The 23155-nt window shown below is 40.9% G+C and overlaps 1 protein-coding gene and 2 long non-coding RNA genes across 8 annotated transcripts in view; 1 reads left to right on the top strand and 2 right to left on the bottom strand.

Moving 5' to 3' along the window:
* The window catches only part of LOC147832527 (uncharacterized), an 845986-nt gene that overhangs the window by 226223 nt on the left and 596608 nt on the right, over positions 1–23155 (bottom strand). The gene's annotated exons all lie outside the window — the stretch shown is intronic.
* Positions 1–23155, top strand: part of ints8 (integrator complex subunit 8) — a 158695-nt gene that overhangs the window by 25304 nt on the left and 110236 nt on the right. For all 6 annotated transcript variants that reach the window (XR_015515916.1, XR_015515915.1, XM_087294416.1 and 3 more), the window contains exon 10: positions 19022–19122. Coding sequence is in view for 4 of the 6 variants with exons in the window: in XM_087294416.1 (XP_087150542.1) it covers positions 19022–19122 (101 nt within the window). In the remaining 2 variants the exon portion in view is untranslated. The remainder of the gene's footprint in view (positions 1–19021; positions 19123–23155) is intronic.
* LOC147839580 (uncharacterized) overlaps positions 1–23155 on the bottom strand; it is a 175132-nt gene that overhangs the window by 57614 nt on the left and 94363 nt on the right. The window lies entirely within an intron of this gene.

Raw genomic sequence — 23155 nt, 5'->3', positions numbered from 1 at the left:
GATGGCTAGAAATGCGGCTGTGGGCGATAAAGGGTTAAAGTTCTTTTTTTACAAAAATAAAACAATATAGCCAACCATGTGTTGTTTTTTGTTCTTGTAATTTTTCTGATGCAGTAACCCACCCTGCAATGCGGGATTCACCTGTCGTTTGTTATTAAAAGGAGCAGCAAAGACTATTCAATTCAATTCACTTTTATTTGTATAGCGCTTTTACAATGTACATTGTGTCAAAGCAGCTTCACATAAAAGATCATAGTAAATTGAAACAGTGTCAGTTCAATTTTTACAGTTTAAGTTCAGTTTCAAGAGTTCACACTTAGCTGATGATTTACAAAGCTTATTTGGCATGCTGTCCCGGGAGAGAGCCCCGAGCTCAAGGGCTCCTCGAGCCCGGGGCTTCCTCCCGTTGGCAGAGCAAGAAGGGAGCCTGAGCTCGGTGGATCTCAGAACTCCCCTGCCGCTGTAGCTAAGGGAACGTAAGGAATTAGACCAGCTTGATTGTTAAGTATGTTGAATGTCTTTGGATGGTGGGAGGAAACCGGAGAGCCCGGGGAAAACCCACGCGGACACGGGAAGGACATACAAACTCCCCACAGAAACACTCACCGGTCCTATCGAACTAGGACCGGCAGTATTCTTGCTGTGTGGTTCACAGTGCTAACCACTGGACCGCCGTGCCGCCCAATTACGGGTAAAGGAGGAGAATAGGGGAGGAGGGGGGTTTCTTCCAAACGAAGATAAAGTGAACTGAAAACTTAGACTATTTATGGTGCCTTAAGGCTCATATGATTGGAAGATTAGTGATTAGCAAATGCGAGACTGGACGTGATAAATCATAAGCACGTGATCCTCTCGAAATTAGTTTATGAATAAACTTCACTTCAAGAGTTCACACTTAGCTGATGATTTACAAAGCTTATTTGGCATGCTGTCCCGGGAGAGAGCCCCGAGCTCAAGGGCTCCTCGAGCCCGGGGCTTCCTCCCGTTGGCAGAGCAAGAAGGGAGCCTGAGCTCGGTGGATCTCAGAACTCCCCAAAATGCAGAAATTAATCGCTCGGGACAGCAGCCGCGTATTCGAAGAAAAAACCCCCCAAAAGGCAGGAAATTTAGAGCTATATCCGGCTGCTGGATATAATAGAAGGAAAGAGGTTAAATGCATGGGCATTAATTAGATAGGATTAATAAGGGTGAAAAGAGGATTCTAATAACTCTTGCTGGAGTTAGAGTTTGAAGGAACCCCTGCGGGGTTCATGGTTTTCGGGGTTAAGAAGAAGGGGAGAATAGGTGGTTTGAAGCAGTGAAAAGAGAACTTTGAGTGAATCTTGTGGGAGTTGGAGCTCTAAGTGACCCCTGCGGGGGCCAGAGTAGAGTGAAGGTATGGAGCAGAGAGTGGAGGAGAGTAGCTCTTACGAAAGATGGAGCTTTTGTGAGAGTTTGAGTTTAGAGCGGCCTCTGCGGAGGTTAGAACTTGAGGGTAGGGTGTAGATAGGAGTGACCTCTGCGGAGGTTAGAGCTTGAGGGTAGGGTGTAGATAGGAGCGACCTCTGCAGAGGTTTGAGCTTGAAGGTAGGGTGTAGATAGGAGTGACCTCTGCGGAGGTTTGAGCTTGAGGGTAGGGTGTAGATAGGAGCGACCTCTGCGGAGGTTTGAGCTTGAAGGTAGGGTGTAGATAGGAGTGACCTCTGCGGAGGTTTGAGCTTGAGGGTAGGGTGTAGATAGGAGTGACCTCTGCGGAGGTTTGAGCTTGAGGGTAGGGTGTAGATAGGAGTGACCTCTGCGGAGGTTTGAGCTTGAGGGTAGGGTGTAGATAGGAGCGACCTCTGCGGAGGTTTGAGCTTGAAGGTAGGGTGTAGATAGGAGTGACCTCTGCGGAGGTTTGAGCTTGAGGGTAGGGTGTAGATAGGAGTGACCTCTGCGGAGGTTTGAGCTTGAGGGTAGAGTGTAGCTGGGAGGAGCAATGAGTGGGAGGGAGTAACTCTTGTGAGAGTTTGAGTTTAGAGCGGCCTCTGCGGAGGTTAGAGCTTGAGGGTAGAGTGTAGCTGGGAGGAGCAATGAGTAGGAGAGAGTAACTCTTGTGAGAGTTTGAGTTTAGAGCGGCCTCTGCGGAGGTTAGAGCTTGAGGGTAGGGTGTAGATAGGAGCGACCTCTGCGGAGGTTTGAGCTTGAGGGTAGTGTAGATAGGGGCAACCTCTGCGGAGGTCATGGCTTGGAGGTAGCGTGTAGATGGGAGGAGCAGAAAGTGGGAGGGAGTAACTCATGTGAGAGTTTGAGTTTGGAGCGACCTCTGCGGAGGTTAGAGCTTGAGGGTAGGGTGTAGATAGGAAAACATAGATATCTGTGAGTGGGAGAGAGGATTTGTATAACTCTTGCGAGAGTTGGAGCTCGGAGCGACCTCGTGGAAGTCCGAGTTTGTATAACAAATTGAGGTTGCTGGAATGCTAACTGTAATGGCCATTGGGGGCGTCCTTGGCAAAAACCTGTAGGGGTGCCATTGTTGGACGATTAGGCTTCTGCTGAGTTTGGTTAGGATGACTCTAGCGAGAGTTGAGGCTCTATTAGGTACCTTTGTGAGTTGGAGCCTTGTGGGGAGTTGCTTGGGGGTTGGTTAGAGCCTGTTGTGCTTCTTTGAGGTGGTATTTACTGAGGCGTATGTAAGATTTAAAAGCTTCAGAAGACCAGCGACCAAGGGTCTGGATCTGATTGTGTGAGAGCCCGTTAGAGGCTGCTGTAGTGGCTGCGCCAATCCTGAATGAGTGGCTGGAAAAAGGCTCTGGGGAAAAACCTGATAGGCGAAGAATTTCTTTAAGGTGTTTTTGGAACCAGAATCGAGATACTGGACGGTTAGCGTCGTCAGTAAAAAGCGGGGCCGTAGGGTTAGCTTCTTGAGATTTTCTTAGATTAAGATAGGCTAGGAGGGTTTGGAATGGGCGAGTAGGAGAAGGTATGTCGAAAATGAGGATAGAGTGTCCTTTCTGGGTTTGATCTGTTTTGCTTTGTTTGATAAGGAAAGAGATGGTTTACTTATCTTGCAAAGCTAGATCTGAGATGGTGGGGTGGAGTAGAGGGTTAAATTTAGATGTAACTGTTAATTCGGAACATCTAAGAAACCCAAAAAATCCTAGATTAAACATAGCATCTAAGGTGCGGGCTGTATGGGAGGAAATATACCCTTTGCGAAGGGTGTAGATGCATGAGGTAAGGATTTTTAGTGTGATGGGTTGTCTGGCATCAGGGCTGGTGGGGTGGTTTTTCTGAATACCCTTGATAAGAAGGGAGGTTTGCGAATTTGTGATGGCGTCGGAAGGAGACCCATGGATTAATTTGTGAAAGAACTGGATCCCGCTAAGGTAGCTCTTTATTGAACTGGCTTGTAGGTGATTTGCGGTGTGAAGGTGGGATATAAAGGAAGTGATAGAGAGGAGAGAAAAATCAGGGAAAGGAAGTTGGTGTAGAATATGGAATTGTTTGAACGAATTCCATGCTGTGAGGTATGCATTGAGGGTTCTAGGAGCTATTGCTTGCAGGATGAGAGATAGAGAAGTTTGGTGAAGATTATGAAGTGGGTGGTTTATGGCAATATCGTTTCTGAATACGGAGGTACAGGCGTTGGCTGAGGGTCTGCTTCTGGGGCCAGTTGCCAGAATTTCTGTAGAGAGAAGCGAGAGAGAGAGTCAGCAATTTGGTTTTTGCAACCAGGTACATGTTCAGCAATCATGATAAATTGTTTTTTAGCAGATATCCAGATAAGGCGTCTTAAAAATGGCATAAGTGCTTGGGAGTGGGAGCGCCTTTTGTTGATGCAATGCACTGTGGCTTCATTATCGCAGTGAATGAGAATGCTAAAAGTAGACCATTCTTCCCCCCACAAGATGGCTGCTGCGACAATGGGGTAGAGTTCGAATAGGGCTGAAGAACATTGGTCTTTTGGAATGGAATTGAATTGGGGTGGCCATGTTGAGGAAAACCAGTGTCCTTTGTAGTAGCCGCCGAAACCAATAGAGGGGGCAGCGTATGTGTATAGGTTAATGTCGATGGGGGAAGTTGTTAAGTCGCTATAGAAAAAGGAACAGCCGTTCCATTGCTTAAGGAAAGAGATCCATAAGCAGAGTTCATCGCGACTTGGTTTAGAGAGAATAATTATTTCTTCTAAACCTTGAACTGTGGTGGATAGTTGAAGGAGGTGTGAAATAAAGGGGCGGCCCTGTGGAATGATGCGCATAGCGAAATTTAGATGGCCGAGAATTGATAGGAGTTCTCGTTTTGTGCACATCTGTTTTTCGAGGAAGATTTGGGATAGAGAAATGATCCGATCGATCTTCTCTTTGGGAAGAGATGCTTGAAATTTGTGCGAGTCTAGATTAATGCCCAGAAATTCGATTGAAGTACTGGGACCTGAAGTTTTTTCCTCTGCTAGAGGAATTCCGAGATCAGCGAAAACTTGTTGGGTGATCGCTAGGTGTTTGGCTGGAGGAGATGACGGGGGAGAAATAATGAGAAAATCGTCTAGAAGGTGGATGAGGTATGGAATTCCCTAATTATTGGATAGAATCCAGCATAATGCTTCTGACATCATGTCAAATATTTTTGGGCTGCTTTTGCATCCGAAGGTTAGTCGGACTGCAAAATAGAATTGGTTGCGCCAATAAATGCCAAAAAGGTGCCAGAAGTCTGGGTGGATTGGCATGATTTTAAAGGCAGAAGAGATGTCTACTTTGGCTAGCCAGGCGTTGTGGCCGGCTATCTTAATAAGAGAGATTGCTTGATCGATGTTGTGATAGTTGAGCGTATATTCTTCTAGTGGAATCGTGCTGTTAATGCTAGGGAAGGAGGAATTGTGTGGGGACGAAAGGTCGACTATGAGGCGTTTTTTGCCGGAAAATTTTCGAGTTGCGACACCAATAGGGCTAATGCGTGAAATATTGAATGGAGGAGCCTTAAAAGGTCCGATCATAAATTTGTTGTCGATTTCTTTTTTTAATAAGATAATCGACTGTTTCGGGTTCGGAGGTCGCAGACTGCAGGTTAGGACAGATTAAATTAAGAGAAGGGAGAGCTGCAACACCTGGGTGGAATCCGTGGGTTAGACCTGCAATGAGAAAATCAGAAAAGTTAGTATCAGGGTGAGACTTTAGTTCCCGAGCAAGGTTAGAAATATTCACAGGAGTCGACAAATAATTTTTTGATTTTTTATTATTAGCACTTAGGATTTGGCAGATTATCTTGGCGTGTATCTTGGCGCCACAGTAGGAGCACAGGTGAAGGTATCTGCATGGCATCCTATGACATCTACCCATGTTGAAGTTTTGGCAGATGTCACGGCTAGGAAGGGAGGGTTTAGTAGGGATAGAAAAAATAGAAGAAATGTTACGACTGGAAGGGTTAGGATTGTAGCTGGTAGATTTAGAAGGAGGCTGAGTTGGATCAGGAAGAGGGTTAACTAAAGGACAGGAGGTAGTGGGGTGCAGACAGGAGCGACAGACAGCACAGGTTAGATTGCGGCAACCCAAAAATACCCTGTTGTGGAGCTCAGTGTCCAAAGCCCCCCAGTAGGGACACTGATTCCACTGGGTAACGCGCAGAGCGCATTTAGCAGAGAATAGCTTGTGGTAAGTGAAAAAGTGGGTGCCCCCATAGGATAGCGCGAGCTCGGCAATAATGGCCATGTAATTATTAAGCTCGCGTCTCCTATGGGGATATACTGAACAAATTATGTTGGTGAATCTTGAAAAGGCTATGCAAAATTCGGCTAAGGTTAGGGTGCGGGACTGATTATTAACTGAAGATTTGAGGGATACTGAAAATTCGCCGCAATCAACCTGGCGTTCTGCCGCAGGGGGTGCTATAGGTGAGAGGAGTGAAATGAGGTCAATATCCGCACCTGAGAGGATTAAGTTGCGGGCTGAATTAGAGATGGGTGGAGGTTCCATAGCTAGAGCGTTATTCGGCGGTGGGAGGGGCGTGGCAGATGACAGAGTGAAAGGGGGGCGTGTAGAAGAAACTTGATTAGGAATAGAAAAGGAGCAGGTAGGGTTAGAATTAGAGTGAGCGAGGGGAAGTGAAGAAGAAAAAGATGGAATATTGATTGGAGGATTTTGAGATGCAAAAGGCAGGTTTTGGGAGGAAGGGGGGGAGCGGAAGAGGAGGGGGGGGGGAAAGAAGAGGATTGATTTGGAGGAAGAGCAGGGGGAGCAGAAATAGCAGGATGAAACTGAGCATTGGAGGTAGAAGGGAGATGAGGGCTAATGAGAGAGCTAGAGGGGGCGGGGGGCCAGGAGAAGGGGGTAGAAAGAGTTAGAGGGAGAGGGAGAGAGGCTGAGTTCTCTTGAATGGAGTCCTGCTGTGGGAGAATGAGTGACGTCATCGGAGGAGGCTGGGTTTCCTGGTGTTGCGATCTTGCGTGGGAGTGGCTTGCTGTGTGTTTTTGTTTTGACTTCTTCTTTCCTGGTTGTGAACGGGAGGCTTGCGGGTATGGAGTGAATCGAATCGGATTTTCCTGAGCGGCTGATCTTGGAGGAGGACTTGCAGAGGGAAGGGAGTCCGATGTTGCGTTTTTGTAAAGTTAAAGTGAAGATAAAGTGAACTGAAAACTTAGACTATTTATGGTGCCTTAAGGCTCATATGATTGGAAGATTAGTGATTAGCAAATGCGAGACTGGACGTGATAAATCATAAGCACGTGATCCTCTCGAAATTAGTTTATGAATAAACTTCACTTAGTTTAGCTCAGTTCAGTGTGGTTTAATAATCACTACTTAGAATCCAAACACTGAAGAGCAAATCCATTGATTGGAGAGGGAGGGGGAGAGGGAGAGGTGACGTGACGAGTCGTGCTCCAAATTTCCGGTTTCGACTCAACAGAAGGAAGACATGGTTAATATGAACGAGAGGTCTGCATTACAGCTGAAGATCTTTGCCCGAACCCGGTAAGACCCAAAAAAATCCAAATCCCTGCATTAAAATCCATCCCTGCAAAGGTGAAACAAATGATGACGAGGTAGTAAAAAAAGCGAATTTTGACGGCAGTCAAGTCAGTCATTAGTTCAGAAGAAACAGTCATTCCAGCCAGGTATTTTGGCGGTCGCACATACACTGCGTATTACAATAGAGCCCTAAACCGTGTAAGGCTTGAAACTTACGCTGCTATTCTGAACCAATAGTCGGAAACAGAAAGCAGTTGAAGGATGGTGTGTTTAAATCCATTATTTATCTGACTCCATTGTAATTAATCTGACTCCATTAAAATTGTTATCATCATTGATAAAGAGAAAGAATCTCTACGTCTTAAAGCAGGCAAAGTTGTTTATTAAGTTACATGTTTAAATATACGGACATTAGAATGAAACAAACTAACATACTGTATAAAGAAATTAGCTGTAACATATGCACTGCTGAGCAACAAAGACAGTGAAACTGCCTTTGTTAGCATATGAGGCTACGCACCAGTGTGCGGGAGATGCAGAGTAAAAGCCATTCTCCCAGATCAACAGTTACCTTTCCCTATTATACCCTGAGCAAAGCATTGTCAAACATGAGTTAAAACCAACCCCCAAAACCAGCTGAACATGAGAACAAAGTTGAAGAGATGAAGTGGGGGAGAAGTACATTAACATACTCTCCTTAGGCCATGACCCAACAATAGTAAATATATTGTAGATTGAAACACAATTAATCGATGTCTCTGTTGATTTCATCACTACAACACTGAAGTCATAAACTGTCAAATGACACCAAACATGACAAAGCTATCTGAAAGAAGAACACAAGCAGATGAATTGTTTATGGCGAAGAGCACATGGTTACTGTAAGCAAATGGCAGAGATTTGTATCGGAGCTGTGAGGAACTCTGCCTCACCAGGAGGACCCATCCCATGCTTGGAATGTCTCAGTAGTCCTTCATTAGCATAGAAGGAAATATATATCATATTTTCTCAGCTTACAAACCCCTCTCAGGTCCATTAGACCTCAGAAATTATAAAAGGTCCACATGTGACCTCAAATAAAACTGAGTAGAGTAATCCAGTGTCTTCTTTGGGAGAGTAGTGCAGACTGATGATGATCATTGTCAACGACGCTCAGAAGATATACACACAGAACACCTTTTCCTGTCAGGTGTAGGCATAGTCAGATGATCACATGGGGACACTTGTCAGGAATTCTTGTCTGGATCCTAATGTCCATTTCACAAGATGTATGTCCGTCTCTGGCTTAGCAAGCCAAGTAATCTCTGTTATCTGTGGGATTTAGTATATCTTGTGGAGGGTATCTTCAATTCTCCAGTGTTTGTGTTCCTTGTGGAAGCCTTTACCTTCATGCACGGAAAACAATTTGCAAAGGAGAGCAACCCATGAAAACTGAAAGAGGCATTCATTGAAGATGTATAACTGGTGACAGAACAGCAAAAGAATAACCATGGCAATGAGAAGAAAAAACATATCTGCAAAACTGGCATTTGTCATAAAGTTTATATGGCAATATAAGCATGTAGTAGTTCAAATATCAGCATTTCAAATGAAAACTCAATGTCCGAAGACAAAATAAATGACATATAATGTAATGTTTGCTCAGAATATAATGAAGGGAAAGTAACAACATGATAGGGATTATAATCTTTCTGGTGTTTAGAAAGAAAGCAAATAAAAATAAAATAAAAACAATTTGGTTGATTGTGAAGTGGCCAAATTAAATCGGTTTATGTTAAAAAGATAAAGTATATGCTTTAATATACAGGATTTAAGAGTAAGTAAAAAAAGTTGTGAAAAACAAGACAAATAAATGAGACCTTTGGAAAGATTGAAATACAGTAATATATGTTGATTCCAAACCCCTCTCTGATAGTAGGAGCACCAACAATATAAATTACTATGGTGTAAAAACAAAAATGGGACTTTTAATGTTTTTGGAAAAATTTACGTGTCTTTGAAAAAGTCCACCTGTAATGAATTCAAACCCCTCTCTGATAGTAGGAGCATCATCTAAAAAACATAAAAGACACCGTTAATGTTTCTGAAAATATTTGTCTTTATCAAAAGTTTGGTTGATTTCAGGACTTGCTTTTATAGTAAGAGTATAATATAATGTGATCAAATTCAGAAATTTCAAAAAATTGCCTTGGTGATGACTTAACTGTAAAAATAACAAGTGATCTAAAAAGGTTAAAATGTCTCAAATGGAAATACCATGAAAGTCCATTCAGTTATTGAAAACAAAAATTGCTGTGAGAGCATAAAAAAGATTCAAAAAGGTAAAAAGCAAAATGGTTTAGATCAGGGGTCTCAAACTCGCGGCCCGCGGGCCATTTGCGGCCCTCAGTGCAATATTTTGTGGCCCGCGCCGACCACTGTACACTGACAGAATCAGCGGAGTGGGGAGAGAGAGCGCTCCCCGCTCCGCTGATTCTATCCGTACACAGCGGTCACTGGCATTTCCCGCCCGCCGTGTAAACAAAGGGGCGGGGATGCCGGTGACGTCACCACGCACCCCGCCCCTTTGTTAGACGCTGTGATGGGCGGGAAGTGTTAGGAGGGAACTCGCGTCGGCCAGAACCAAGGTAAGCTGTTCCCGCCCCTGCCTGCCACTTAGCTACCTATCTGCAGCCTGCCACCTACCTAGCTACAGCCTGCATCTTATATATATTATAGGTAGATACAGACTGGTACAGACTGATGTGACTGGAGTGGGGTGGGGGTGTTTTATTTATACATATATACGCCTTTTTTTTAAGTGAGGGCAGGCACGTGCACACATAGGGCTCAACCTGTGCAATGCACATGCCCTTTTTAGTCTTGGTTAGAAAGTGCCCTTCCAAAATGATCAAAAGTGCCCCCGCAACGCGGCACACCTTCGGTCCCGCCCTTCAGTAGGCGCGCGACAACACAGCTCTTGAGTACGCGCGCAACAACACAGCTGATCAGTACGCGCGCGATAACACCGCCCTTCAGTACGCGCGCGATAACACCGCCCTTCAGTACGCGCGCGATAACACCGCCCTTCAGTACGCGCGCATCCACTCTGCAGTGGGTGAGGGAATGGAAGTTTTGAGTGAGTTCCCCCAAGCCATACTGAGGGTCTCAACTGCTTCCGCTCTAAAGCCAAATGTGGTTCAGATTTGTGAGAAGAAGCGCTGTCAAGTCTCTGGCAGCAAGGAGTAGGCAAAAGATGCCATGTTCAGAAGAACTGTTCATAATCTTCACTCAATGTTCTATTAATGTTCAGGACACTTCATGTTCAGAAGAAATAATTAAAACTGTTAATAATGACATTTGAGGACTTTTTTTTTGTGAAATACCTTATGCGGCCCAGCCTCACCCAGACTTTGCTTCCTGCGGCCCCCAGGTAAATTGAGTTTGAGACTCCTGGTTTAGATGAACAAAAAGTGAATGGAATTTTTCCTTATTGGAAAGCACACAGCTGATGTAGGGCTTTCCAATATGAAAATATTTTAGTTAAAAAGAAGAGTTTAATTTGACTATGTGTAGAGAGACAAATGGTATTGTTTATGTGATTGTATTTAACTGTGTGAATGTGTTGGTGTGACCATGCTCCGACCAAAGGTAACAAAAGTTACTATTGACAATTGTGATGCAAATTTGGTCCTGTTGTTTTAACAGGAAGCCCTTGAAATGTAAGATGGGGTTGTGATCTGGCTCAAAGATCCACACCTTGGTTTGTTATTAGAGCATGGTAAAAAGGACAAGTGCATTGATACTGAATCCTGCTGGAAGGAAAGCATTTTTATGTTTATGCAATTGTAAATAACACTGTAGCCAGATGGCAAGTTTTGTGCTCCTGTTTTATGGTTCAGCTGCAGCTATATAGAAAATAGCAGAGGGGTCCACTTATAGGAGACAATCAAATCCAACATTAACACAGTTCACTAGATATTGTTTAACAATTCTAGTAGTCTATGTATACATGTAGTAGTACAAACAACTATTGTGTGTTTATGAGGAAGGCTGCATGTTTAACACAATCACAGATTTGAAAATGCAAAAAGGATCAGTGCAGTCAGGGTGTAATATTATTAGGTTATTTCTATTGAGCTGTTAGCCCACTAGCAAATGACGCTAATAGCTGGAGACCTTGCATAGCCATATTTGTCAACTCAGTAATAGTTTTACTTGAAGTTGAATTTTGGCTGTTTCTAGAGTGTTGTTCTGTTTCCTTAGATTGAGACTGTCTACGTCTCAGGAAATAGGGCGGAGGTCTGCCTCTGTTCAGAGACCAACACTTATGTTCAGTGTGGCCCATTTTTAAACAGGAACAACAGAATCGATCTTGTTTCTTGCAAGGTATTTTGCTAGATTGTCTAATAGCTTTAACATCTTCATGACACCCTGATGCTGCTAATTCACTATGCATTTGTCTGCGTGACACGACCTTTGTTCCCCAGTTCACAATGTTTTCAAATGTATTTTGTGGTGGACTAGCACCAGCCATGAGTGCTTTCTGAATGTGGGGCCCTGCATGTTCAATCAGTAATCCCAAAAGAATTGGATTGTTGCGTGTAACATCATCTATGCCAGAATATTCTTCGAATAGTTCAAACAAATTTTTTTTTTTTAAGTTTTATGATGATCACATCTTCCATGCATTTGGATATGTATCCCGTCACAGATTCAGTGTATTCCGTTATATTAACGTGCTTGTTGGAAGTGGCAGCCTCCCTAAAAACAGCCCAATCTGTGCCGTCAAAACAGTCTTGAAGGGCTAAAGTGGCCCCCTCTGGCCAGGTTCTGATCTGCTTCACAGATGCCTTGTTCCTCACTAACAGTGGCCTGTAAGATGGCATAAGTATAACAGAAAGATGGTCTGAGTTACCCAGATGGGGTGGGGAACAGCTCTGTATGCCCGTTTGATGTTTGAGTAGACCTGGTCCAGAAAGTTTTCTCCCCTGGTTGCAATGTCCACATATTTATAAAAGTGTGGGAGTACTGTCTTTAGTTTGGCCTAATTAAAATCGCCAGCGATTATACAGGCAGAGTCCGGGTTTTGAGTCCTTCATTGAGCTCACAGATTGATACAATGTAGCAAGTGCATCTTTTGTATTCGCACTAGACGGTATATACACGGCTGTAATAGTCACGGCTAAAAATTCTCTTGGCAAGTATACTGGACGACATTTAACTGTTAAAAATTTTATGTCTTCAGAACAGTGACTTCGAAGAACTTAAACATTAGTCCACCAGTTGTTATTGATGTAGATTGCCACACCAACACCTGGTAGCTTACCAGTGAGTGCGTGACTTCTGTCCGCTCTGAATGTTGTTAGTCCGTCCACCTGAATAGTGTTATCTGGAACTCTGTAATTAAGCCATGTCTCGGTGAGGACGATGGCATTGCAATCTTTCACCTTTCTTTATGTAATTAGGTCCAATCTGAGATAGTCCATTTTGTTTTCTAGTGAGCGAACGTTAGAAAGCAGAATCGCGGGAAGTGCAGGTCTATATGGTTTAGCTTTTAGCCTTGCGCTAATACCCCCTCGACTCCCTCGCTTGCTCGGTCTAGCACACCGCTTGCGACGAATGCTAGGTCCCTCCCACCGCTAATGTCGCCTTGAGCGTCAGCCGGCATTGGGAGGGGAGACCGCTGCTTTGCAGGCCTCTGGGTCTTGCTGGCGTTAGATGCCTAGCTCGTTGAAAATTTTGTAATCCAAAGCAAACATTATTCTAGACAAATCGTTTGAAAAGTTTGTGTTTCGTAGACCAAGTAGTAGGTTTTTGTTGTTGTCTTTTTTCATACATGACTTAGACGATTCAGGCGACATTTAACATAAAACGCACACCGTTAGTCAGAGCCGGAGTAGCCGATGCCGTACCGGGCGCCGCCATTGGGTCTAGTGATTTCAAACTGAGAGCAAAAGTCAGCAACTGTAAGTATTTAAAAAACAACCAATTTATTAACTGTTAGTTGTATAAATGTGAAGCTTTTTCATAAGAATATATAAAAAAGAATTAAAGAATAAATATTAAGACCCTAAAAAAATACATTAATTGAATAAACAAAAATATATTTTTTAAAGTGCAAAATACTAATTTAGGGTCACTTCAGTCATTTATTTTTTACCATTATCAAATGGTAGAAACAGCTGAGAGCAGGAACATAAGAATATATATGTATATATTGTTAATTGAACAACTGCTAAAGGTTGAGTGTCCAAAGTTTCAATTTCATAAACACAGCTTTTTGATAAATTTTTGTTCCAGTTTCGAGCTGAAAAATATCTTTAACACTGGGGAGTGGAAATAAGGAGTTATTACAAGTTATTGTTATGTTAATAAAAATGTGCAGTATAGTTAGTACAAACCTTTACATGATAAAATCTATTTAATCTGTGTTTGTATCATAAGATTATGGCTGTGTCAATGTTCACAAACAAAACATTATTAATTTTATAATAATATATATTGCGCAAATTATCTTTAACATAAATATACTTGCAGTAGATGGATTGAAACACCTTTTCTCCACAGCACATAAAATAATGTGACTTTTAAGAATAATTTTATTTAGCAAAATTCATTTTATTTGCATAATATATTGCACAGATTCCACCCTACTTCACCCTAGACAGAACTGCAAACTCGTGCAAAGCTGACACTGTTTTTAGGGCACTTTATCTTTCTGGGCTTTTTAAGGAAGAGTTAAACATGGGAATGCCTCTAATAAAATTTTTCTTCTGCCCGAAAGTAATACCATTCTTTCTTTTAAATTGTAATGGCCATCAGCAACAAAATAATTTTTTATTCGTATTTTACAGACAGTTAAAACAAAAAAAGTGTTTAGCATTTAACACCTTTTACATGACACTGTTTCTTTTTAGTGTGTTCACCTAAAAAAAAAAAAAAAAAAAACTAAAAAATAAGAAATCCACTATTCACTCCTACTATCCTTGTGCACCAGTGACAGGTCAAATCTGCTCCCTCTCCCTCCCTCTCTAGTCTTGGTGCTGCTGAGAGATTGAGATGCACCGGCTAAAGTTTGCATATAAACTAATGCAAAAATGCAGCTAAAGAAAGCAGAATTCGTGACATGTTAGGCGATTTAGAAATCATGGCTGAATGCATTTTTTAAGTCCCAAATAGAGGACATGTCTGGGAAAAAGAGGATCTATTGTCACCCTAAATAATGAGCTGGATCAGTCTATTTAGTAAAAGGCTTTTCTTCTCCGCGTGTCCTCACGCTCTTCTTAAAGCTACTAACAAAGTCAGAACAGGTGTCCAGCGCGTCTCTGTGGGTTTGCAGCAGAAGAGCATGCGGAGTATTCTCACGCACACAGAACCGGTGTGTGGAAAGCGCTGGTGTTGAATTGGGTATCACATTGTATGCACCATGCCATGCCATGACCGAATTGAGGCTTGCACGATGTGCAGTACGTCACCATTGCGTCGACTTGCGTTGCTTAGCAGCGTATACAAAACAATGTAAAGATCGCTTGACGTGAGGTAAATAAACCAGTAATGTTAGAGATATGCCGTTGTTGATAGCGTCAGCGTGTGCAACCGTCACAATAGATTTCTATCGTAATACACCTTAACTTAGAGTGAAGAGCATGTTAAATCTTAAAGAGACTTTGCGAGCAAGCAGTGTTGTGATCACGTGGGCTTTGCACGCTGGCTCTGGATGCTGCTGGATAGAATAGCTGTAACAGAGTTTAGAGCACCTCGGATTAGTTTTTTGGACAGATATCGGACCTACTTTCAATATGAATATCGGATCGGGACATCCTTAATTAGCCTGCTTGTTCACTTAAATCCTCGTATGATCACTGGACTTTTTATTGTTTTTTTTTTCTTTTTCAAAATACAGACAACTAAACAGTTGATTTATAAGGCTTTTGCATTTATTCTATTTATTATTGCACGTACACTATAGAAAATTTAGCCTACCCAATTCACCTGTACCGCTTGTCTTTGGGCTGTGGGGGAAACAGGAACACCCGGAGGAAACCCACGCAAAGGCAGGGAGAACATGCAAACTCCACACAGAAACACCAACTGACCCAGCCTAGGCTCGAACCAAGGACCTTCTTGCTGTGAGGCGACAGCACTACCTACTGTGCCACTGCGTCTCCCTTTTGCATTTATCATTTTTGATATCAAATATTGTTTGAATAGTTTATGCCTGGTCTTGCAATACTATTAAATGGAGTCGGGTCCGGATTGCAGGGGTGTCAAAATGAAATGTTTCTTTCAGTGCACTGCGATGCAGATGCAAACAATTTGGTATCTGTTCAGTAACAATCATAACCGGTAATTATGTACTGATGTCATTTATCTCATATGCGCCATGCCGCCTTACTTACTATAGCGAGGGAGGCGAGCGCGAGTATTTACAACACTCCAACTACTTAAAAACGTAGAAGCTGTGCACAATTTCACTGACACTTACAACAGAAGCCCCTATTTCACTGCGATTGAGAGAGTAAACTCTATTTCTCTCTCTCTTCTTGTTTGTTTTAATGTGTGGAAATGAGAGTGTGATGCTGTGTGTCGCTGTCTGTCTGTTTGTCTCTGTGTGTGTGTTTGTTTGTGTGTGTGCGTGCGTGCGTGCGTGCGTGTGAATGAGAGAGCGTTTTGCTGTGTGTCGCTTGCTTGGTGCTGTGTCTCTATGTATGTGTTTTTACAAATATAATCCAAATATAAAACTGCAGGGGTGATAGCATTCCGGCACCACGCCGGATTTCCGGCGTACTGTGGCTGCGGGGAAAAAGAAAATCAGGTTCACGGATATTGATCTGTCATTTCTCTAGATTTACAGAATTCACTCACTGCTGAAAGCGCCGGATTGGTTTTTATTAAGTGCCATTTTGTGTGCTCGTGAATCATCTTTTGAGTGTAGACGCCATGTAAATAAAAGATTAATATTGTAATTTAGAGAGCTTTATAAATTATAACGGATCTTTGTGAGATCTCTATGAACTAAGATTAGTGACGCTTTTTAGTGATAATAAGAGGAGCGTGCTTTGCACTTTCCAGGCTATAATCCATTCAGAATTTGTATGAAACTTTCGTTTTCGGCACATATACGCTGATATGTTTTGGGAATGACATCTGCATATTTACGCTGGGTTTATTCTCGAAATAACGGTGAAGCAATAGACGAGACAAAAATATATTTCCCCCTTCTCCTTAAACAACTTAGTGTTTCAGCTATGAAATAGTTCAGTTTTGTATGTAGCCTAATGGCAAAGTGTTTATAGTTTCGTTTTTTATTCAGCTTATTTAGAAAAACGTTTGGAGCATTTTTTATTCGTTAAAAATAAGTTTTTTTTTACGTACAGCGCCCAGCGGTAGACCATCATTGTCTGTTTGATCAGTTTGCCTTCTCAGATCATCACGACTCGCCTAAAATAAAAGATATAAAACAGTTCAAGTATAAAACAATGGTAGCTTAAACGTTAAAGAATGTGTGCTTTTAGGCGCATAGTTTGCTTATAAAAAGCTTGCAGGACATCGAGGCGCCAGAGCAATCACTTGCATTTTTTCAGTGGGAGCAATTTAAAGTTATCCGTCATTTTTGCTCACAAAGTACGAGTAATACATCAAAAAACGTTACAGCGTTTTTATAAAATAAAGAAAACCAAAATTATGCACTTTCTGTCGTCTGGTTTTTGAACAGGAGCGCTTAACAAAATGAAGCAAAATGTATATGCCTCACAGACATAATAAATATATTTATAGAAAGCTTTAAATTATTACTTAACGAAATAAAACAAATCGAAAAAAAAAAAAACTCCTTCATGTAATGCGTAAAGATGAATTTCTCTCTAAAGGCGAGTCCAAGAGGAGATTGCCAGTCAGGATCTTTGTGACACTGACTCAGAATAAGTTTATTAATAAATAATAGTGATGTGACGTTGTGGGCCGAGGCTTCGAAGCATGTATCAAAAAAACGATACATCTCGCAGTGAAGCAGTGTACCGGAGCTTGATTCGTTTTGCCATCATCACGTGATCAGTGACGTCCGAAGCTTCATTTTCGCCTTTACCCACGTGACTGCTTCGAATTTTATTTCAAAGGTTTAAACACCCTCATAGTAAAGTGTATAGCAAGAGAATTGGCGTCTATTACATACATTTGTTTCAAAGCACTGCACCAGTCCCACACACCAGTAATTAAACTAAACTACAATAGTATTTTTTAGTAAAAAGGTTTTGAACAATACTAAAGAGTGTTAGCGTATTTTTTTACGACTATCTTTAAAGAAAACCACCGCATATGGTGGTATTGTGTTTAAAACTACAGTAATTGAGTAATTTGTTTATATTGCTGTTGTTGTATTACTACATGAATGAGTTGGTCAGTTGTAAACATTTGACATAATGGCAACACAGTGCTTTCCCACACTTTCACCAGAAGAGGTCCTCATCGAGCTCTGATTTAGAAAGCTTCGAGTAACGAACCTTTTTCCGATACAGTTAAGTCGAGCGCTTCACTGGTTCAGAAAGCTTCATTTCACCATCACTAATAAATAATTAAGATATGTCCTTACTCTTTCCTCGACACATTCATTGTTATTTGTTTTTGCCGGTGCTTGGGGCGAGTTTTAGCTTATTGTGTGCGCTTGAACGCGGATTCACAGTAGCAGTTTTAACATGGAGTGACACGACATCTGACGTACAGATGACACTGGCACATGCCACTGAGTGTAGTGACACTTCCGGTGGCACGTCCGGTTTTCCACTGTCATGTGTCACTCGCTAGTGGCATGTGTAGTGACCTGTGTCACTCAGAGTGTCGCGGTGCATGTCACTGCAGTGACATCGACACCCGGCGAAGCTTATGACATTAATTAACACGAGCAAAACCATATTTAATCATTACGCGACTTTTAACCTAATTTATCGCGTCGCAAGTTAGTTTATTTGCTGAGCTACTCCACGATGTTTTAATTTAAACGCATTTATTTTATGTGTTCGTAGTCATACTTCCGTACGTAATATAGTCATTTGACAGTACATGTCAGTCAAATTTATTGTGGCATGCTTATGTATGGGAGGGGTTACACTTATCTGTTTTACTGTATATTGTTGCATCCTGGCAGTTCCTTTGTTCCCTACAATATGGACTTCTCTATGTTTTTAATTCATTCATTTATTTTATTATTTAACTTATTTTCATTTTAAGGTATTTTAAATAATATCCTTTAAAAAGTTATAATAAAATGCATGTTGAAAACTCATAACATATATGCATGTAAGATAACAGGTGTCATTTGCCTAATGATTTTTAAATATTAAAGCAAAGAGACTTAAAGATTAATGTGCTTATAACGTGCTTATACTGACACCTACTGGCACATGTCACAAGATCACTGACACTGGCATGTGTCACTGACATTACTGGCATGTGACTAAAAAGAGCCACTTGACAATAATGATGATTAGGGTTACACATAGGCTGTTAATATATTTGGGCCCAGGGGCCCACAAGTTATGTGTTAAAAGTGCGTTGCATACATAGTACCCCCACCCCTACTCACCTCAGGGGCAAGGAAAAAAAGTTCAGGCTCAGGAATTTTTTCCACTATCAGCCCTGAAACTGTGTATGGAAAGCATCGTCGATACACCGAGATATCGAATTGAACCGAATCGATGGCATAATAATCGCAACCAAACTGTGAGACCAGTGTAGGTTCACACCTCTTCCGGATTGAAACCAGAGTCTAGCCTTTGAGAAGCCCTGATGTATAAAGTCAATAATATGACCTAATACTGTGACTAATGGCTACTTATTCCAAGTTGCCATTAATGAGAAAGTACTTCAAAAAAATTTAATTAACTGTTAATTTACTCACCCCTTTTGCCAGCAAAAATATAGGTGACCTTTTTTCCACTATGATTTTAAAAGACAATTTTGTAAGCTAGAAGCAGCAAATCATGGCTACTTACTGGTGGTAACACTTTTTACTAGATTTATTTCTTGCTCACTAAGATTGTATGGTTGGTGCAATATAAGATTTAAGTTATGTGATTTTAAAGTGTATTTGTGTAAACAATCTGTTTTCTGTTTCCATGCTGTAGGCACTGATTGAGGAGTTCATCTGCGACAATGTTACACTTAGTCTTCCCAACAGCTTCAGACATTCAATTCAACTAGAGCTGATGCACAAGCTTCAACAAGGGTAAGACATGGCTTGTTCTTTTTGTGTGTATTTTTATATAAAAGTTGCATGTTTTTGAATTTTAGTCAGATAACTAGAGATAAAATATCAGTATGATATAGTTGTATAACAGGACTGCTGTGATTTTGACTGTAGCAAAATGCATAAGCACAGCTGTTTTGATATCCATATTGCACTTCTACAAGTGTAGTTGCTTTTGTACAAATTACAAAAGTGTGAGGGGAAAAAAAAACAAAATGATTACAGTGTCTCAAAGACTATTTGTGTGAGGAACTACTATGTACCATGGATTCAAATTTCTATTTGATATTGAAAACCTAATTTAATTAGAAAATGACGTTTTTAAAACTAGATAAGTAATCTTCATAGACAAACTTTATGATGGCTTGAGAGCCTAGTTTGGAAGTTTGAACTAGTTTTAAAGTTTAAACAATTGTAGTAGTTAAGTTTTTTATTAGAGTATGCAAAAAGGTACATAAATTGGGATCATACAAATACAAAGAAACATCAACAAAAATGACAAAAAAAAACAAATCCTTTATTTAATCATCATGATGCTGTCAGTCGTGCGACTGATATCGCGTTCATCATTGCTAAAGAGCATACATTCACTGAGATGAAACTAATATTGCAGCTCATAAAAAGACCATTATTGCTATTAAGATGACGTATGCAAAAAATAAGTTATATGTCTATATCATCTGTGCAATATCAGACACCACCTGTGAGAACAGCCCAGTTATTATTGTTAATTCAGTTTAGTGCTGGGCGATATGGCAAAAAAAAATTATCACGATAATTTTTTTCATATCAGTCGATATCGATATTTATCTCGATAACTGTAAAATCTTTATATCTATCAATTATATAAGATTTTCAGCATGCCAATGGCTTTGTGCAGCTGATTTAAAGGGCCATGAAACCCCCTCGTTTCAGCAGGGTGTTTTCACACCTCTACTTTGGAAAAAGTCAGAAAAGTGGGCGTGTACAGCTCTGTTTTGGGGGAGTGTCTGAGGAACTAAAGTGGGAGGGTGTGGGAGTGTCTATTTGGGCATGCGCGAGTTTCAGTCAAAATACTCACACACAGGAGAAAGTGATGGTGTTCAACCCATTTGGTCCCATTCGACATCTATAGTCGAATTATTTGCCAAATTATTAACTGGTTGACTTTAACTGCAGTTTGGCTGTTTCATTCAAGGAATTCATTCATGCCCCTCGCGACAAACGAGATATTTGATTCGAGGATCTGCTCTAAGCGTGTATTTTTCATGCAATGTTTGATACCCCACGGCGAATGAGAGAAAAAAACCTCAGCATTTTCCAGAAACTTAGATGCACACAGCAGGTAGCGTCAGAAAGCCGCTTGTGTTATTCCGGTCACAAAATGCGGTAAAAACCCTACACGAGGTTAAAGTTTGGTTGTGGTCCTAACATGTTTGCACTCGGTGAAATAATTAACTTAGTTCGATACGAACAAACTGAATAAACAAAGAGCACTGGTCGCTCACTTACCAAATCTGTAGAGACAGGACAATCCCCAGCAACTACTTAGAGCCGCGTCTTTATGAAGAGAATACTACAAGCGAATCCGATCTCAGAGTTTGCAGATGAGAACAGCTCTCAGGTAAACAATAATCCTCCTTAGACACGTAAGTTATTGTTGTTGAGCGTCGGGTACACAATCCACAATCCACACACAATCCACAATCCACACATGATCCAGATGAGCTCTCACAGAGAGAAAATGAAAACGAAACTTAACGGCAGCAAACTATAAAAGCAACACTTCACGCTTGTTTTGCCAACACAACGTGGCGTCTATGTCGTGTAAACACAATAATGAATATAAATGAAGTTGCACAATAGAGCGTGCTGATTGGTTTGTACCAAGCCTTACTCATGCATTAATGCATCGCACTGTAAGACGTAATAAGACTCACTCTGGCACAGATGCCCAGTCTGCACGCTGGAATACATGCTATTATGTCATGACCATGACGCAGCTTCAAAAATTCGTTTCAAACAGGAAGTACGAATTTGCTTGAAATAACGTAAAAACAACCAATTTACACTTTTTAGTGAAATATAGGTGTCCTAATAGTGTTTTTAGCAGTGTGGGACACATATACGACTGTCAACAGCTCAAAAATGTGTTTTGGGTTTTTCGTGACCCTTTAACACATTTAGTGAAATGTTTTAGCTGTCTGACAATATAAATAATAAAATAATAGACAAAAGAACAATCTTTATTCAGCATTTACTGTTCAAGTTTTCAACAACCAAAGACATTACCTACAAGTTATTGAATATTATTGTAAAAAAAAAAACGGTTTGGAACAATGTGAGTTAAAGGTCACATAATTTTCAGTTTTGGATGAACTCTCCTTTTAATGGGGAGTATGGTGAATTTAGAGTGAAATATACTTTAATGTATTCATCTATTGATTGTTGATAACGCTTTTATCGATAGACCTTATCGATGACTAATTAAGCATGGACATGCAAAGGTTTAGTTATGCTTTGCGCTGTGAGACGCGTCCACACAGTACATCATCAAGTGTGTGCAGTTTACTTATGCTGTCACTCTCTTGACATCCCATATTGCGGGATGCATAAACACTTGTTATGCGCATATCTCCGATAGATCCGCATGTGTTTTAACTAAATTTGACTGACAGACTAGCACGAATAGGTCTATGCAGACTCTCAATTTACAAATCGCGCATCACAACGAAAACATGCGGGGAGCCAGCCGGAGAGCCTCTCCATTTACACAGCGTGCTTCTAAACTCCACCCAAGTTTATTCTTCCGAGGTAACCCAAGAAATCTATCAGTGCAGCGAAAAGACTGTCCAGTTCATGCTGCTCAGACCGCCCTTACTTAATGAATTAAAATGAAACCGTGAAAATAGTTTAATGAACTGTTTTGGCGCTAAAGCATATAGCGGGCTTGTGTTTAAGCCCTTCGCCTCAGATGTTATTTGTTCCTCTTGTTTATGCTGTAGATAACTGACCAACAAAATATACATCAAAATTAAGTTACACATTATACAAAACGAAATTTGTTACAACAAGATACATTTTCAAGGAAATATGTTTATATTTATTTAGTTCGTGTCACCCTTAAACAACTGCGGATGGATGATGCTTCGCTCCGTGGAAAAAAATGGATTTAATTAATGATCCAATGCTGTTGTAAACGTCTGTCATATATTTGCTGCATTTTTAATATGTCATTATTTTAAAGATTATGTCTTGAGCATCTGATTTTTCCTCTGTGATTATGTCCTTTAAATAAAGGCTGGTTCTTTTACCGTCAAAGAGGGACAATAGTGGTATTACAGATTTCAAAACAAATATCTTAATATTAAAAAAGGAAACATAAGCTTGACATCAAAAGATCCTATTATTGTCATAACAAATAAATGATGCAGCCTGTAGTTTACAGCAAGCATCAAGAGTTCATTGAGATGTGATTGAGATTGTGTCCTCTGTCATGTCTTGCGTCTGTCTTTTCGAGCATTTTTTCTCGTTAGGCACGGCTTATGAGTAAAGTAGCTCATGTAGTCTAGTGACGTTTCTTGTCAACAATGTCTGTGATTCTTACCTTTTTTACCTTATTTCTTTCTTACTCATTTAAGTGCAACTAACACTGTATGGCTGTAAACTTGTACGGCATGCGGCATCTGGAAGGGCATGAAGTGAAATGTTTGCGCAACGTTACGCATAGTGCGTATATATTATCGAGCAATTATCGAACTGTCATTTTCTTTTTTTCGAAAAATTTTATATAGTTATAATTATCGATATCGAATTATCGCCCAGCCCTAATTCAGTTCATCTTAATCTCGTCAAGCAGTGCGTGCAGGGCCGGTGAGCGCATGCTGTTTTTTGTTTATTTGTTAGTTGTGATTAGAGTGTTATATAATAAAATCTGTTAATATGAAACGTGTAGTAACGGTGCTCATAATTTTTGGTGGGTGCAACTAACTTTTGTCTGGTGCGCTTACATTTTTGAAGTTATGATCACCGG

This window comes from Danio rerio, chromosome 19 (assembly GCF_052040795.2).
Source record: "Danio rerio strain M-AB ecotype USA chromosome 19, GRCz13ab, whole genome shotgun sequence".
Classification (NCBI taxonomy): Eukaryota; Metazoa; Chordata; class Actinopteri; order Cypriniformes; family Danionidae; genus Danio; species Danio rerio.
This window is presented reverse-complemented; position numbering and strand designations above follow the sequence as displayed.